This window comes from Poecilia mexicana, unplaced genomic scaffold (genome assembly GCF_051168715.1).
Source record: "Poecilia mexicana isolate PSO_F unplaced genomic scaffold, ASM5116871v1 scaffold_5, whole genome shotgun sequence".
Lineage (NCBI taxonomy): Eukaryota > Metazoa > Chordata > Actinopteri > Cyprinodontiformes > Poeciliidae > Poecilia > Poecilia mexicana.
Window position 1 is genome coordinate 3,000,931 of NW_028263374.1, and position 15,190 is coordinate 3,016,120.

At 43.7% G+C, this 15,190-nt stretch overlaps 2 protein-coding genes and 1 long non-coding RNA gene across 5 annotated transcripts; 2 read left to right on the plus strand and 1 right to left on the minus strand.

Annotated features, from left to right (window-relative positions):
- The first annotated feature begins 29 nt into the window (after positions 1-29).
- cyb561d1 (cytochrome b561 family, member D1) lies at positions 30-5,703 on the plus strand. Its single transcript, XM_088005335.1, has 3 exons — positions 30-413; positions 1,384-1,421; positions 3,215-5,703. Exons 1-3 carry the CDS (start codon positions 257-259, stop codon positions 3,719-3,721), a joined length of 702 nt encoding a protein of 233 aa, XP_087861461.1. The 5' UTR covers positions 30-256; the 3' UTR covers positions 3,722-5,703.
- zbtb40 (zinc finger and BTB domain containing 40) lies at positions 5,699-14,715 on the minus strand. 2 transcript variants are annotated; one of them, XM_088005333.1, is made up of 12 exons: positions 14,604-14,715; positions 13,069-13,233; positions 12,569-12,984; positions 11,994-12,190; positions 10,744-10,942; positions 10,298-10,681; positions 9,561-9,767; positions 9,281-9,445; positions 8,159-8,373; positions 7,608-7,764; positions 7,155-7,366; positions 5,699-7,044 (listed from the first exon to the last, which is right to left on the minus strand). In XM_088005333.1, exons 2-12 carry the CDS (start codon positions 13,218-13,220, stop codon positions 6,829-6,831), a joined length of 2,520 nt encoding a protein of 839 aa, XP_087861459.1. In that variant the 5' UTR covers positions 13,221-13,233; positions 14,604-14,715; the 3' UTR covers positions 5,699-6,828. The 2 variants fall into 2 exon arrangements, with proteins under 2 accessions (XP_087861459.1, XP_087861458.1); XM_088005332.1 differs by having other exon boundaries at positions 10,298-10,702.
- On the plus strand, positions 12,198-13,276 carry LOC148159581 (uncharacterized). 2 transcript variants are annotated; one of them, XR_015762808.1, is made up of 3 exons: positions 12,198-12,399; positions 12,677-12,792; positions 12,882-13,276. It is a non-coding gene; the product is annotated as an uncharacterized LOC148159581 (long non-coding RNA). The 2 variants fall into 2 exon arrangements; XR_015762807.1 differs by having other exon boundaries at positions 12,677-13,276.
- Positions 14,716-15,190: the final 475 nt, after the last annotated feature.

Consider the following 15,190-nt stretch of genomic DNA (forward strand, 5'->3'; position numbering starts at 1 on the left):
AAAATTTGTCCGTTCTGAACAGACTATTTGGCGAAACCGCTTCCTGTAATACACCGGAAGTGGCGTCGCGTGTTTATTTGTGACGCTGCAGTGGCTCGTGCCAGCCGCTGGTCTCCTCTTCCTTTTGCCGCGGATCGGATCTCCCGTCCTCCCAGTTGACAATGCAGCTTATCGGGCGTCACTTCGCACGCGCCGCATCCCAGCCTTCCAGCACACCACTTCCATCCAGCGGGGTTGACGCAGCAGCAGCGGCACGATGCCGTCTGACGTGGAGTACAGCCCGTTGGGAGAGGGGCTTGGGATGCGGGACTTCTGGATCTACGTGTGGCTGCGCAGAGCAGCTTTGATCGTAGCTCATGTCACCGGTCTAGGCCTTACCATCGTCATCTCCGTGCTGTCCAGACCCGGAACCAGTGAGTGTATTTAAGTTGAATTCGGTCACTTGTTGTGACCGAATTCAACTTGACAGGATTTGATTATCTGTTTCTTAGAAGGAGTCACAACATGTGACTGGTCTTCTCAGTTCCCTACTGGTTTCCATCCGGAGGGACACTTATTGATATAAGGGGTGTCGAATTCTGATCCCGTCTGAATTTGCTCCTCAAGTCAAAACTCGTTGGATCAGGCAACATTTTTCACGCTCCTTTGAGCAAAAAGTGCAGTTTTCTGTTTATAGCTGACACCTGGTCTGGGTTTCTGCTGCTGTATTCCTGCAGCTGCTTCAGGGTCTATCTGTTATTCATTCAGAGATGGTTTCCACATTTGGATGCAGTGAGATGTTATTTAAAGCACCTATCGTCTCAAACCATCCTATTCTTTTTGCCTCTGACATCAATGGGGCATTTTTGTCTACATCACTGCACTTTATTGAATGGCTTGTTTTTCTGGGACCTTTTTGTGTAAACTGCTCTGGTGCAAGTTGGAGGTCATGACCTCCAGAAGTCAATAGAACCACATCGTCTGCAAAAAGTAAAGATGAGATCCTGACGCCCTCCTCTTTATGACTACGCCTTAAGATCCAGTCCATAAACACTACAAACACAACCAGTGACCAAAAAGAGTTGATTAGGAGGAACGACTCCTCAAATTAACATTTATTAGTTAATTTAAGAAGAAGTGACCTGTAGGGTGATAATGTTTAAGCAAACAGGTGGGAAGAAGGAAGGCCTCTCAGATAATTCACCATGCAACCATGTTGGTTATCTTGGAGGAAAATGTGTAAATAATTTTGGGATTTCCTGCAGCCTTAGCTCTGCTTTTAGACTCTGATGTCTGTTGCAGCTGTAACAGAATAAATGTTGCCACATTTGTAAGTTTCTTTCCTCCTGTTCTGAAAATCAACTTCCATTGAGGAACACTCACTGATGTCTGTCTGTCTTGCAGGTCTGTTTTCTTGGCATCCGCTGTGCATGTCTGTTGCTGTAAGTCTCACACACGCACGCACGCACACACACACAAACTGATGCATCAGTGCATCATTTTGTCCCAACCTGACAAACTGATGCATCACTACCACCAGGGACAGTTGATTACATCGATTACATTGACTTGTTACCATGACAGCAATCTCTCCTCCTGATTAAAAATTACTAAATATTAACAAATATTATCAGAAATCACCCACTCTGTGATGTTCAGCCATGTTAGTACAAGCATAAAGAAGCATAAATTCAGCTGAATTCAGCCTACAGAGTTTTCATTGAACATCAAAAACTTTTGGTCCATTTTTAGAAAGTTCAGCACATCAGTCATGATGCGTACTGAGTTATTCTGACCTTTAGTTCAATATGCCAGTTATTTTTCCTGAATTCTGTACACAACGGGCTGCTGGGACTCTGACTTCATTTTTAAGCTTGGTGTTTATTAAGACTCATTCATTCCTTCATACCTTACTAATAACGATCGCTTCACTTTAATAAAGTTGGACAAAGTCTACTTAACTCAAATTGCGTTTTCACCACATATAAAGTAGCTTTATTTGCTGATTCGGTTTACTGATGGGTCCAGCTCGTTTAAACATTAGCGGCAGGGTTTCTGTTGACTCTGCAGTTTTTTCAGCCTTTCGTATCGCCGTCATCTTTCCACTGTAAATAATTGATGCTGGTGGAGGCAGCTGACATGAAGCGCTGCTTCAGCTTCTGTTTCACCGACGTCTCTACAGTCTGGCAGCGCCGACATGAAGCTGTCAGACGACCAGATGTCGTTGTTGGCAGATCTGTCAACAAGTCGACATTTATGTGAAGGAGTATTGAGAACCACTGTAGATTAAAATGACTTTACTCTGAGTGCAGAAGCACATCAGACACAATGACAAAATATGTGTCATTGTGTCAAACCTGGGGCCCACAGGCCAAATCCAGCCTCTCAAAACCATTTATGTGGGCCTCTAGAATCGAACTTTAACATAACAATTACATTGATGTGAAAAGCTGTTGATTGTTAAATATTAAGAACTAGTACTATAGTATTTTAACAGTAATTTTAATTAGGGGTGCATCAAATGCAGTCTAATGACCTATTGCCGATTACCAATCTTTTAAAAAGCCAGACCTGCTGATTCCGATTTTGGCCAATGCCAATTTTTTTTGTCTGAAATGGAGCTAAATAAAGCAAGAAAGTCACTGAGTTGGCAACAGTGGGGTGACTGTTGTTAACTACAAATGTGCAGACATGACCTGGTGAGCGGGGCTAACAGTCAAACCTCTTTCAGGAGAGCAGAAGAGGACAGTGGTTGATTGTTTAGATCAGGGGTGTCGAAATCCAGTCCTCAAGGGCCGGTGTCCTGCAACTTTTAGATGTGCCTCTGCTGCACCACACCTGAATAGAATAATTAGGTCATCAGCAAGGCTCTGGAGAATTTGTCGACACAAGGAGGAGGTAATTAAGCCGTTTCATTCCAGTGTTTTGTACCTGTGGCACATCTAAAAGCTGCAGGACAGCGGCCCTCGAGGACTGGAGTTTGACACCCCTGGTTTAGATCTTTGCTGAGGTAGATAAGATCGGCTTCAGATGGAAGTATCAGCCAATCACCGATCTCCCAAAATGAAGGAAATTGGCACCGATTAATCGTCTGGCTGGTTAATCTGTGTACCCCTAAATTTAACTGGTGTTTTTATTAAGGCATTCCGCCACGAGCGGTCCCTTTGAGAACATTTATGGTCGGGATATGATGAAAATAAGTTTGACATCCCTGACCCCGTTCTTCTTTCTGCAGTACTGCTTGTGCATGACTGAAGGCATCCTCCTCTTCTCTGCCGAGGGTACCATCTTCTGCCTGAAGTCGCGGAAGAACAAAGTGCGTTTCCACTGGCTGTGCCAGGCCCTGGCGCTGGTGGCGGCAGCGGTGGGGCTGGGCTTCATCCTGGCCAGTAAGGTCGTGTCCGAGCTGCCCCACCTGGTGTCCTGGCACAGCCTGATGGGCTGCTGCACCCTCGCCGCCTCCCTGCTCCAGGCTGGCTGCGGCGTCTGCCTGGTCTTCCACAAGCAGCTGCGGCTCTCCTCATCCCCGGCCAAACTCAAGCTCTACCACGCCACCTGTGGCCTGGTGGTGTACCTGCTGGCCACCAGCACCATCATGCTGGCCATGCTGTCAGACTGGTTCCAGGCCACGGTGAAGGGGGCGGCTTGGTGGCTGATGGCCATGCTTCCCCTCTTCCCTGCCCTGGTGGCCATGAACCAGATCACCAACGCCTACCTGCCCCGCAAGAAGATAAGCAGCTAGGCTGCAGACGGAACACGGTGCAGTCGGAACGGAAAACGAGTTTTCTAAGGTTTTGATGGAGACTGTTTTCACGCTTCAGGGATTCATTGAGTTCTAAGCAGATTTATGTCCAAACATGTTCCTACCTGAAGTCCACAGCCAGCATCTAGTGGTGAGTGGAGGAAATGCAGCATGAAGCTCTTAAGCACTGAATCATATCTGACTCTCGTGAATGAAGGCAGAGCCTCTGAATGTGTTTTTGTACCGGTGATGCAGTGAAAGCGATGAAGACTGATCGGAAACCTGACAGCAGCTTTTAGATTCCTGATCACTTTAAAGCTGCAGTCTGTCACTTTTATTTAAAAAAAAAAAAAAAAGAAAGAGTCTGTTTTACATATTTGTTGAAACTGTCATGATGTCATGACGATATACAAGACCAATAATCTGTAAAAAAAAAAAAAAAAAAAAAGGAAAAAAAAATCAACCTCCTCTGCTTTCTCCCATTGCTAACTAGAAATAACCAATTAGTGTCAGGAGGAAGGTCTTGGCGCTCTCAATCACAGTGCTCTCTGCTTCACTGCAGCTAGTGTATGCTAAGGCTAGTTAGCATGGCCACCAATGACGGATAATACACGTCTTTCCTGTACTGGGAAGTTATTTATCCAGCATTAGCACATTTAGCAGAGTAATAATATTGATTGACAGCACTAAGACCCGCCTCCTGGCTTTGATTGGTTGTTTTTGGTTGGGAATGAAATAGCAGATCAGGGAGGAAGTGGAGGAGAGATATTTTCACAGATTATTTTTCTCATAACAAACTGTCATGATATAGTGACAGTTTTATTAAATATAGAAAAAAAAAACAGTTGACAGTTCCCTTTAATTACGGTATTGTTTGATTAAGATGTCAGTAAAATAAATAGAACTGGATTGATTAGGTCAGGGGTGTCCAAATTGAGGCCCGAGGTTCATTTGTTGCCCCTTGTGTGGCCTCCCAACGGAAATTCAAAAAGGCATCAACCACCAGCACAGCTGGTGGATGCAGACAGAGACATTTTATTTTTAATCAGGGTAAAAAATATTACAGACATAATTTTCAAACAATGGGAAAAAAATGAATACAACATAACCAACGGTTACATATCGCAACCGAATGTTTACAATATGCAAGCTATTAATTCATTAAACCTGACTAAACATGGCTTGTGTTTTGAAAGAAAGTGACCCCTGTCATGTTCTCATTACTGGAAATAAATTTGTTGAGTCGAGCACAAAAGAAACTGAATAACATCTATTTCATACAACAACAAAAAAAAGGGGAATTTTTTTATTTGCTTGATTTTACGATAGTTTATTTTTTCAATGTTTTCTTGGCCTGCGACAAGTTCAACTTGACAATTTTGGCCACTTGACAAAAAGTTTGGGCACCCCTGGATTAGATGATGTATGTCCGGATAGGAATTGGATGTCGTTTATCCTGTATATTGCCCTGAGCTTTCGTTTGAGTGTGAATTGGCTTTATATGAACAAACTGAATGCAGACTAACCGTAAATGGCTCAGGTGAACCTAATGTACACAGATCGACCAGATTTACTACCAGTTTGCTGTATAGAAATATGAAAAATACTGTTTTGTGATTTTAAAAAATAGTCTCTCCTCAGTCGTTGGAGAAAGATTTCATTTGTGTTTTTGTATTTTCTGCTCCTCTTTCTTTACCTCAGGTTTTCTTTGTCTCTCCACTGTAAAGCACTTTTTTTTTAATCTTTTCTATGAGTAAAAGGTAAATAAAGTGACTGGACTGCACTGGTAGATTTTCAGGACATTGTATATGTATTAATATGTGTCTGATTAGTTATCAATGTTCAAGGCAATAAAAGTAGAAAATGGGAAAGGTGTTGTGGCACTCGCTGGCATTGTGAGCTGATTTGTTTTGTATATTTATGATCTGATCAGGAAGCAGCTTCAAGTGTTTCTTTTGTAATAAACACTCGTTCAGATGGTTGTTTATGTCTCTTTAATGTTTCCAGGCAACAGAAGAGGACCTTTCTTACAGTAACAATAAAACCACAGAAAAAAAAAAGATCTGATCACCTGCACAATTTAAAAACAGTTTTTTTTTATTTTAACAGATTGACTAAATCCTTACAGTGGGATTGACTTAATTAGATCAAGGGTCAGAGCAGACAGGCCACATTGATACAACAGTAAACTGTTTGTAGGACCTTCAGTCGTTTCAATCATACACCGCTTGGCCAAAAAACTAATATTTGGTTGGTCAGTTTTAGATTAGTTTAAAGCACATATTTGCTGTGGCATTGTTTCGGGAAACTTCTGTAATGTTGCATGCAAGATTTATTTAAGCGTTTGTTTTTCACCAAGATCTTGCATTGATGATGATGATGGGGTCTGACCTATGCTGCCTCCTGTTCCATGAAGCTCTATCGCGATCTCATCCTGATGACGCCTGCTGGCGCTGTCATCTTGGAACATCAGGCATCATCAGGGAAGAAACAATCCAACAATGACCTAACCAACCTAGTCATTCAGTACATCCGTTGCATCAGCTGGGTTGAATAACGTGTTGAAGCTGGAAGGCTGTTCTCCAAGCAGAAACTGTCCAATAGGAGGCTCAGACCTATTTGATCAGTTAAACTCAGGTGGTGACACTTTGTTTTGCGTCAGGCAGTGTGTGTGCATCCAAGATTCAACAGTACCTGGTTCTGCTAAATGTTTCTTTAATGTGGTGCAATCTTTCTGTTCCATTTGCAAAGAAACATCCCCAGATCGTAATGGTTAAAAACTACCGTTTATTTTGTTGTTGGAGGATTTGACCTCTTCCTCTTATACTGAACACAAAAATTTTTAGATTTTTGCAAGGAGGTAAACCTAAACAAATGATCGAATCATGGGTTCTCCCACTGAATACACACACACACACACACACACACAGTTCTGCAAATATCCTGAATTTTAACTACAGTTGTGAGTCCTCTTTAAAGTAAAAACTTTGCTTCTTAATATCAGAACTGGCCCCAGAGTTCCGAAGTAGTCAGACACTGAGTTATATGAAACATGCAAAGCAGCTCCAGTCCAACCCAGACCTCCAGCAGGACCCTGGGGTCCTCTGCTAGGTGTTTTGAGGCGACTTCTTGTCCTGGCATATGAATGCCATGGAGCTGCTCAGCAGCTCGTTGATGTTCACCTCCACCACCTCACCTGCCGACCCGCCCTCTACTCCACCTCTGACCGTTACAAGCACATGCTGGCCATTTCCCAGGGTGCTTTGCTCCTCAGACAGCATGTTGGACTCCTCCCCTTCCTGCTTGTCTCCTGATGAAATCACCTGAGGGACAGACAGGTAGGTTGGTACACTATCTGCAGACTGTTCTCCAAATCACTAACAACATCACTGTTCCAGCTAACATGGAGGATTCCATTAGGAGGTGGTGTTACCGTGTAGGTGGTGGAGCCGTGGCCCTCCACCCCCGCCTCCAGCTCCATGTGACAGGACAGCAGGTGCTCCTGCAGCTCCAGCTGGGAGACGCAGATCAGTGAGCAGAGGGGGCAGCTGCTGGGGGGGTGGCTGCAGACGTGCTGCTGCGCCTGGTCCCCGCTGCCCAGATCGGCCTTACAGTACAGGCAGGAGGCAGGCGTCGGCTCCGAGCCTGGGGACAGACAGCACATGTGAGGGACAGCATGGGAGCGCTACCGGATCACTCTGCAGTCACATTCTACAGCAAAGACAATGTAGGGCTGACAGAGAACGAGCCCTGAGGGATCCCACATCCTGACTGTGGAAGTGTCTGGGAATAACTGGCATCATATATGTCTCATAATGCTGCCTGTTAGTCCATGATGATGATGATGATGATGATGATGATGATGTCTCCGGCGGCCGGTCCTCACCCTGGTGCTCTGTGGCCTGGTGCGTGGACAGTGTGGCAGCGTCAGGGAAAAACTTGAAGCAGAGCTCACACTGGACCAGGGTCTTGAGCTGCCGGGTGTGGCTGGCAAACACGTCAGGATGGTTGGTTCTGTTGTGGTACCACAGCCCAGACAGTTGCTGGGATACATGAGAATGAGAGAGAGAGATGTAATTTAGCTTTGTCAGAGGACACTAATGCCCCTTTTCCACTGGCTCGCCTTGGCCGGCTCGGCTCGGCTCGCTTTAATTGCGTTTCCACCAGCCCTTTTCAACGGGGCTGGCCCTGCTTTTTAGCACCATGTCAGTTTAGCTGTTTGTATATGTCATCCATTTTGGTTGGTTTAAATTCAGTGTTGTTTATTTTTGCCAACTTAACTTCTCAGTCAGTTTTGTAGTATTTTTGTAAAATTGTTTTTTGGTCACATTTGTTTGTAAACCCACCTGCTAAAGTGGACAACACATCTGCTTCCCTTCCTATCTCTCTTCTTCTCTCTAACCATCTTGCCACAGCAACAGAAATTCATCATCTTACCTGGTAGGATTTGTTGCAGAGCTGGCAGCTGAACGGCTTGCTTCCAGAGTGAGTCACATTGTGTTTCTCCAGCAGGGCGGCGCTCTGGAATACCTTGCTGCATATGCTGCACTTGTGGAACTCCTTAGGATGAAACTCCTGAATGTGCTGCTGATGCTTCTCCAGGGTGGAGAAGCTGAGGCAGCACTTCTTACAGTCATGAGGTTCTGACAGGTCTGAGAAAGACAACAGGAAACAGTCAGAACGCAGCAGGAAACAGTCAAAACGCAGCAGGAAACAGTCAGAACACAGCAGGAAACAGTCAGAACGCAGCAGGAAACAGTCAAAACGCAGCAGGAAACAGTCAAAACGCAGCAGGAAACAGTCAGAACGCAGCAGGAAACAGTCAAAACGCAGCAGGAAACAGTCAGAACACAGCAGGAAACAGTCAGAACGCAGCAGGAAACAGTCAGAACGCAGCAGGAAACAGTCAGAACGCAGCAGGAAACAGTCAGAACGCATCAGGAAACAGTCAGAACACAGCAGGAAACAGTCAGACCGCAGCAGGAAACAGTCAGAACGCAGCAGGAAACAGTCAGAACGCAGCAGGAAAAAGTCAGAACACAGCAGGAAACAGTCAGACCACAGCAGGAAACAGTCAGAATGCAGCAGGAAACAGTCAGAACGCAGCAGGAAAAAGTCAGAACACAGCAGGAAAAAGTCAGAACGCAGCAGGAAAAAGTCAGAACACAGCAGGAAAAAGTCAGAACGCAGCAGGAAACAGTCAGACCACAGCAGGAAACAGTCAGAACGCAGGAAAAAGTCAGAACACAGCAGGAAAAAGTCAGAAAGCAGCAGGAAACAGTGAGCACAAAGCAGTTCACGCTGATTACGTCTTTCTGTGTGAACTTTTACTGAGAGAAAGCGCATCAAGGTTAGCCGTTTTCTGTATAAAGTCAGAGAAGGCACATAAATGTAAAATGTTTCTAATATTATATAAAAAAGGTTTAAGTGGTTAAATAAAAAATCTGCAGAATACACCAAACTGGTATCCAATAGAATGATCGACTCATAAAATAATTGTTAGTTGTGTCCCTGGTGTGGGTAATAATAGTGTTAGCATCAGACTGAGTGGGTTCTTACTGTGGAAGGTCTGCAGGTGGACAGTGAGCCCGCTGGCCTGGCTGTAGCCCTTCCCACATTCTCGACACACATAAGGCCGGTCACCAGTGTGTGTCCGTACATGACGTGTGAGCTCAATGGACTGGGCGAACACAGCCTTACAGTACTGACACACATACATCTTTCCTGAAAAAAAAAGACCAGATAATACTTTAAGGTTTAAAACAAAAAATACATATATAATCTTAGAGATTATTCCTCCATATTGGTAGTGAGAAGCCACAATGCCAGACTGTCCTACCCTCAGAGTGTTTCTTCTTGGTGTGGTAAGCCAGTGCAGCAGCTACGCTGAAGCTCATGTCGCAGTGCTGACAGTGGTAGGGTTTCTCTCCTGTGTGCAGCCTCATGTGGTTCTTCAGAGAAGAGTTGGCTCCAAACACTGCGCCACATTCCTCGCAGGCAAACGGCTTCACTTCAAGGTGCTCTGCCTGTTTGTGGTAAACCAAACCTGAAACGTCACAGGTTTGGTTGGAGGTGAATTTGCATGAACAAAGATTTTTATTCTACACAATATGACCTTGTTATAGGTAGTGTTCAATATTGAAATCAGCTAACTGAATTCAACACATTATTGAATTAACACTGAAACCAACATCATATTCTGTTGCTACAGAACAACCAACTGAGTGGGAAAGAAAAATTTGACACCCAGTATATTGTCAAATTAATTTGTAGCTCAAAGATGAAAAAGACTCAACTTTTTAGAGCAGCAATCACAAACCCTGATCTCAGTCCCATACTATCTTTTTCAGGTGAATTTGAAATGTATGAGCTACTATGCTCATACACTGTCCCAAACAGCCTGTTGAAAGTACCAAACACCACTTTCACCAGGTGTTTGCTAATTGCTGCTGGCTAGTCTGAAGGAGCTGAGTGGGAGAGTCTCGGGGCAGGGGCTGCTCGGTGAGGCAGAGGCTTGGAAACTTGGAAACTGCATCTTACCATGACAGCAGATATCAAAGGTCAGGTGACCCTCACCTGATGGGTGGGCAAAGCTGCGTCCGCAGATATCACATGCCACCCTTTTCTTGACGCGCGGCGTGTTGCGGTGAACCTCCCCGCGGTGGCGCTGCAGAGCCCGCTGATTTGGTAGCTTCTTGGGGCACTGCGGACACTGGACCCTACACTCCTGTGACATGGAGCAGCGCTTCACGTGGGCTACCATCCGGCACTTAAAGTTAAAAGTCTTCTTGCACCACCGGCAGGGGTAGCGGTTGGAGTCGGAGGAGGGCAGGAAAGAGGAGTCTGCTGCAGCGTCGGCCTCCGCCTCATCCTCGCCGCTCTGGTCCTCAGTGGTCTCCACGTCTGCCTTCTCCTCTGGGTTTGGCTCCTTCGTGGAGTCATCTGGCTCCTCTGAGTCAGCTGGAAAACACGGAGAAAGCTCTGATGATGCGTTAAAAGCAGGGAGCAGTGTTTATCTCTACCTGCAGCTTGCAGTGTGTCCTCATCCAGATGGTCCAGCAGAGATCGCAGCGGTTCAGGGAACGCCAGCAGCGCTTTCTTCTGGACGGTGCACAGCAGCTGGAGGAAGGAGCCCTCGCTGATTCCTCCATCCCTCAGTCTGCCGATCAGCTTCTCCACCACAGAGGCTGGATCCCTGTCCTCGTAGCACTGATTCACCACCTGACACAGACACAACGTGACCTCTGAACTTCAGAGAGCAGCACCAATGTTTTGGATTAAAACTGAACCTTTAGTGAATGTTTGATCATCTGTAGCAAAAGGAAGCATCTGCAGCTTCTGCTGGACTGAGCAGTTTAGGCAGGATCTATTTTTTTATTTCTACTAATAATTGAACAGCACAATGTGCTTGAGATATTTCCTTTTTATATATATATACATTTGAACTAGGTGAAGTTAAAAATGCCACTTGATGAGTTCTAGGTAGAACACATTGAAAGACAAAAAGGTTTTTTATTTTAAATGCAAAATGTATCAGTTTTTTCTACAGTTTTGGCTGAATTACTGCTGTGAGTGTGTTGCTCTCTCAACAAAGACTCTGCGTACTCCAGGTATTCATTATTCAGTTACTAAATAGGTTGCTGATTATTTCAATAATCGATTCATCATGATTATTGATGATTATTGATAATCAGCCATAATCTTGTCCTTACATGTACAGAATATCATTCCTAATTGTGTTTTCATATTTTTTTAATAAATTTGTATGTTGGTGTGAAGTTGCATGCCTCAATGTCCCATCACACCTGAACTTCCACACTATTTCTATTCTATTTTTTAATTCAAGAACAATCCAACAACCATGTTAAAGAAAAAAATTCATTCGCACATATAGTTTGTTCAATCAATTTTAAAATCGTCCAGAGATCTCCATCTTAATGCTAAAAATCTAATTTTAATTAACTTTAGTAAATGTATTTACATACAATAAACTGATGTCTTTATATGAATTAATGAAAAAACTTTGGCATTTTTTTGGAGGGGATCATGAACATTTAAGTTAATCCTAAGCAGCAGCAGCAGAACATGAAGTCTGCAGTTTCAATATTTCTAACATTCTGGAGGACATTTCAACTTGAACAGCTTAGATTGAAGCAAAGGGGAGAAGAAGACAATGGCAACAGACAGGCAGTGTTACAGACAGAATGGAGAAGCCTGTCAGTGTGAACAGGATTATGCTGCTCCATGGTTGAAAGGACTGAACCTGTTGTACCTGTCTGTTCTGTTCGTCCAGGCTGCTCTGTGCTGCCTGGCTCAGCAGCTCCAGAACAGACGGCATGTTGCTGAGGAGCTCCACCACCTGAGAGGAATGTTGAAGCAGCAGAGCAGCCGGTCCCTCTGGCACCTCTGTGGCCGACGGGCTGCTTTCTGCTGCTGCTGCTGCTGCTGCGCTTCCAGAGGAGGTGGCCTCTTCAGGTTTTGCGGGAATGGGGGGAGAAAACAAATTTATACGTCTTTTTCTGCTAGAAAAAGTTTGTTTGTTCAATTGTAAATGCAGAAGATTCCCTGGATGCAATATTTATCAGGATATTGTACGTTAAAAGGCATCCATGTTTGGCAGCGGGAGAGACTTTCACTATCCCTGATGTGATGGAGATGTGAAGGAAAACTGAGTACAGGTACTGCAATTACATGTTTACCACAATTCATGAAGCTAATTTCTATGCTGCTTAATCAGGGCAAAGAGAACCATCAGTACACAGGCTTACTGATTACACTGATCGGTTCCCCTGCTAAAGATGGTTCAACAAACTTTTGGGTAAATTACTGTAACATTTGGAAACAAACCTGAGGTGTCCAAGGCCTCGTCACAGGCTTTTCTACCAGTTCCTTCCTCTTTATCCTCTTTATTGTCATGGCAACATTTATCCTCAGCTGTCGTCTCCATCTTCTCAGAGGCCGACTTGTCTTCGTTGGGTGATGCTGAGCGCTGGGTGCTCTCGCTCCTGATGCTCCTGGTCTCCTCTTGGCCACTCGTCTGCGGAACTGGGACTTTCTGACCCACCAGAGTGGTGAGGACCTTCTTAAAGCCCACGGCTACGTCGAACATTTGCAGGCTGTCCGCGGAAGCAACAATACGGCTTGCGTTGTGCTTCCCCAGAGGCAACCTGCCAGTGTAGACCATTTCCAACAGCACCCCAAACTCCTGGGAGGAAACCACAGAGGTGTCGATGGAGATGGTGTCCGAGCTGTCCAGAAGGGACCTGCGCAAGGAGCAGAGGCTTTTGTTTCTGCTGGTCCACGTATCAAACCGAAGCAAAATGTGCTGAACAGTTCAGCGGTTTTACCTGAAGAGCATGCTAGAGGCAGCCAGTACAACCTTGTGAGCCCGGTGAGAACTGTCTCCCACCAGGATGGTGCAGTCACAGAACAGACCCTCCTTCCTCAGCATCCACAGCTGCTGCAACAGCTGCTTGCTGAAGTCAGGGAGCTCCATCATTATAATGACTGATCTGCAGAACAAAAAATAAATAAATAAAAATCTAGTTCAACCAATGACTGGGTAGGGTTTTGTTCTGACCAGCTCAGTTCAATACAATCTATTTGTATTTAGCAACAATTCACAACTACTGTAATGTCAAGGCACCTTAAAAATCTATCCAAATCGTGTTTAAATGGGATTTATTAAGGGAATCATAGAGGATGCTCAAAAACCAGAACATTTGTTTTGTAAAAGTCTCTAATATGATGATGAACCCCCTCCATCAAATGTTACATCTCCTGTAGCATATCTTAGCCAAAAGAAAATAAAAATGCGTCCAGGAAAACAAAAAATGTCTAGTTACGTTTGGATCCAGCCCACTTCTGTAAAAATCACTAATCACCTTAGTATTAATATTATCACAGATCCCCAGAGTTCAGCAAAATATATAGCAGATAATTTGTAAGGGAATTTTTATTTTATGTATTACTGACATGGTCGATCTGCTGGGGATTAACACAGACGATTTCCACCATTATTCCAAATAGCATAAAACTAACTCAGTGCGAATAGGACAAAACAACCAGCAGAAATGTCCAGAACATTTTTTTTCAATGTTTGTGAATATCAGATGTCAAATATGGGTGGGCATTTAATGTATTGTTTATTATTTGTTGTAAAAAAAAATTCTTATCACGATAGAAATTTTTATTTATTGTCTCAATAAATTAATGTAAAAAAAAAAAGGACAAATGTTATAAGTCTGAGCACAGTTTGGTAATATAAATCACATTCCCTTAAGTGGCTCCAGAAGAAGCTTATGAAATAGGAATGTTATTCATGAACAGTATGTGTTTGTAGCAGCAGTAAGTAGTTCTAATCTTATCATTATCACAATTAAACTGCAAAATATCATAACAATCTAAGTCCATATAGACCACCCCTAGTCTCTAATATAAAACATGGAGCTTGATTATTCTGTTTTATCTCTGAATGAGATTTTTATCCTGAATTTAACAGGTCACCAATGAAGGGAAGGTAAAGTTGGAGACATTTAACATCTCCTTTAAAACTGTTTTGCAGTAGAGCATATCCTCACACAATGATAGCGGACCTTGAAGTGAACACAGGAGAAATCCAACTCTTTTAGAAAAACCTAAACAAGACCTCTCCTGGTCGACTTACAGGAACAACAGGGAAACTTCTAGATCATGACTATAGATAGCTAAATAGGAGCATCCATTTGTCCTGTGTCTGTCTGTAATAAGTCCGCAGCTAGCCTTAGCTAAAAATGCTAATATCATATGAAGAAAACAGCTTTACTAAAGAAAAACTACAGGGATAAGGCACTGAGACGTGCAGTAGTCTCAGGTCCGCCATGCTTCTGCTGGTTCTCTTTACCTTTCATTCAAAGTTCCAGCTCTTTATTTAAACTTCTTTAGTGGACAATTCCAGTGTGCAATAAAGCTTAGCCGTTTTGAAAATGGCGACCACAATACTGAACTACTTCCGCCTGTGCACGGATGTCTCCGTTACGTCATGAATAATAAATCCAGACATACTATCAGACATACTATTCTTTTGTGAGGGAAGTTATCTTTTACGGTGCCAGTAATGCCAGATTTAATAATAAATAATAAAGACTTTGTGGTATTCTGATTTAGTAATGTAATTATATTGGTTGTGTTACCACCCCCATGCCACTAGAGGCAGTAGCAGGCCCGAAAAGATGCGACTAAAGAGCAGATTTAGAAGTACACCGAAAGCTACAAAATTTGCTAAAAACTGTGAGCTGCCGTGAAGTAAATAAAAGAGAGAAGTTCAAATACATTCTGAGAGTTAAATTCATTCCAAAAGGTGAAAATATATCACAGATTTCAAAAGAAAATAAAAACGGAATCACTTCCGGATTGCTATAGCCCCATTTCCAAATAAGGTAAGAGATTGACAGTGGTCCGTCCCCGACCCTTTCTGTTTGGTGCAGCGAG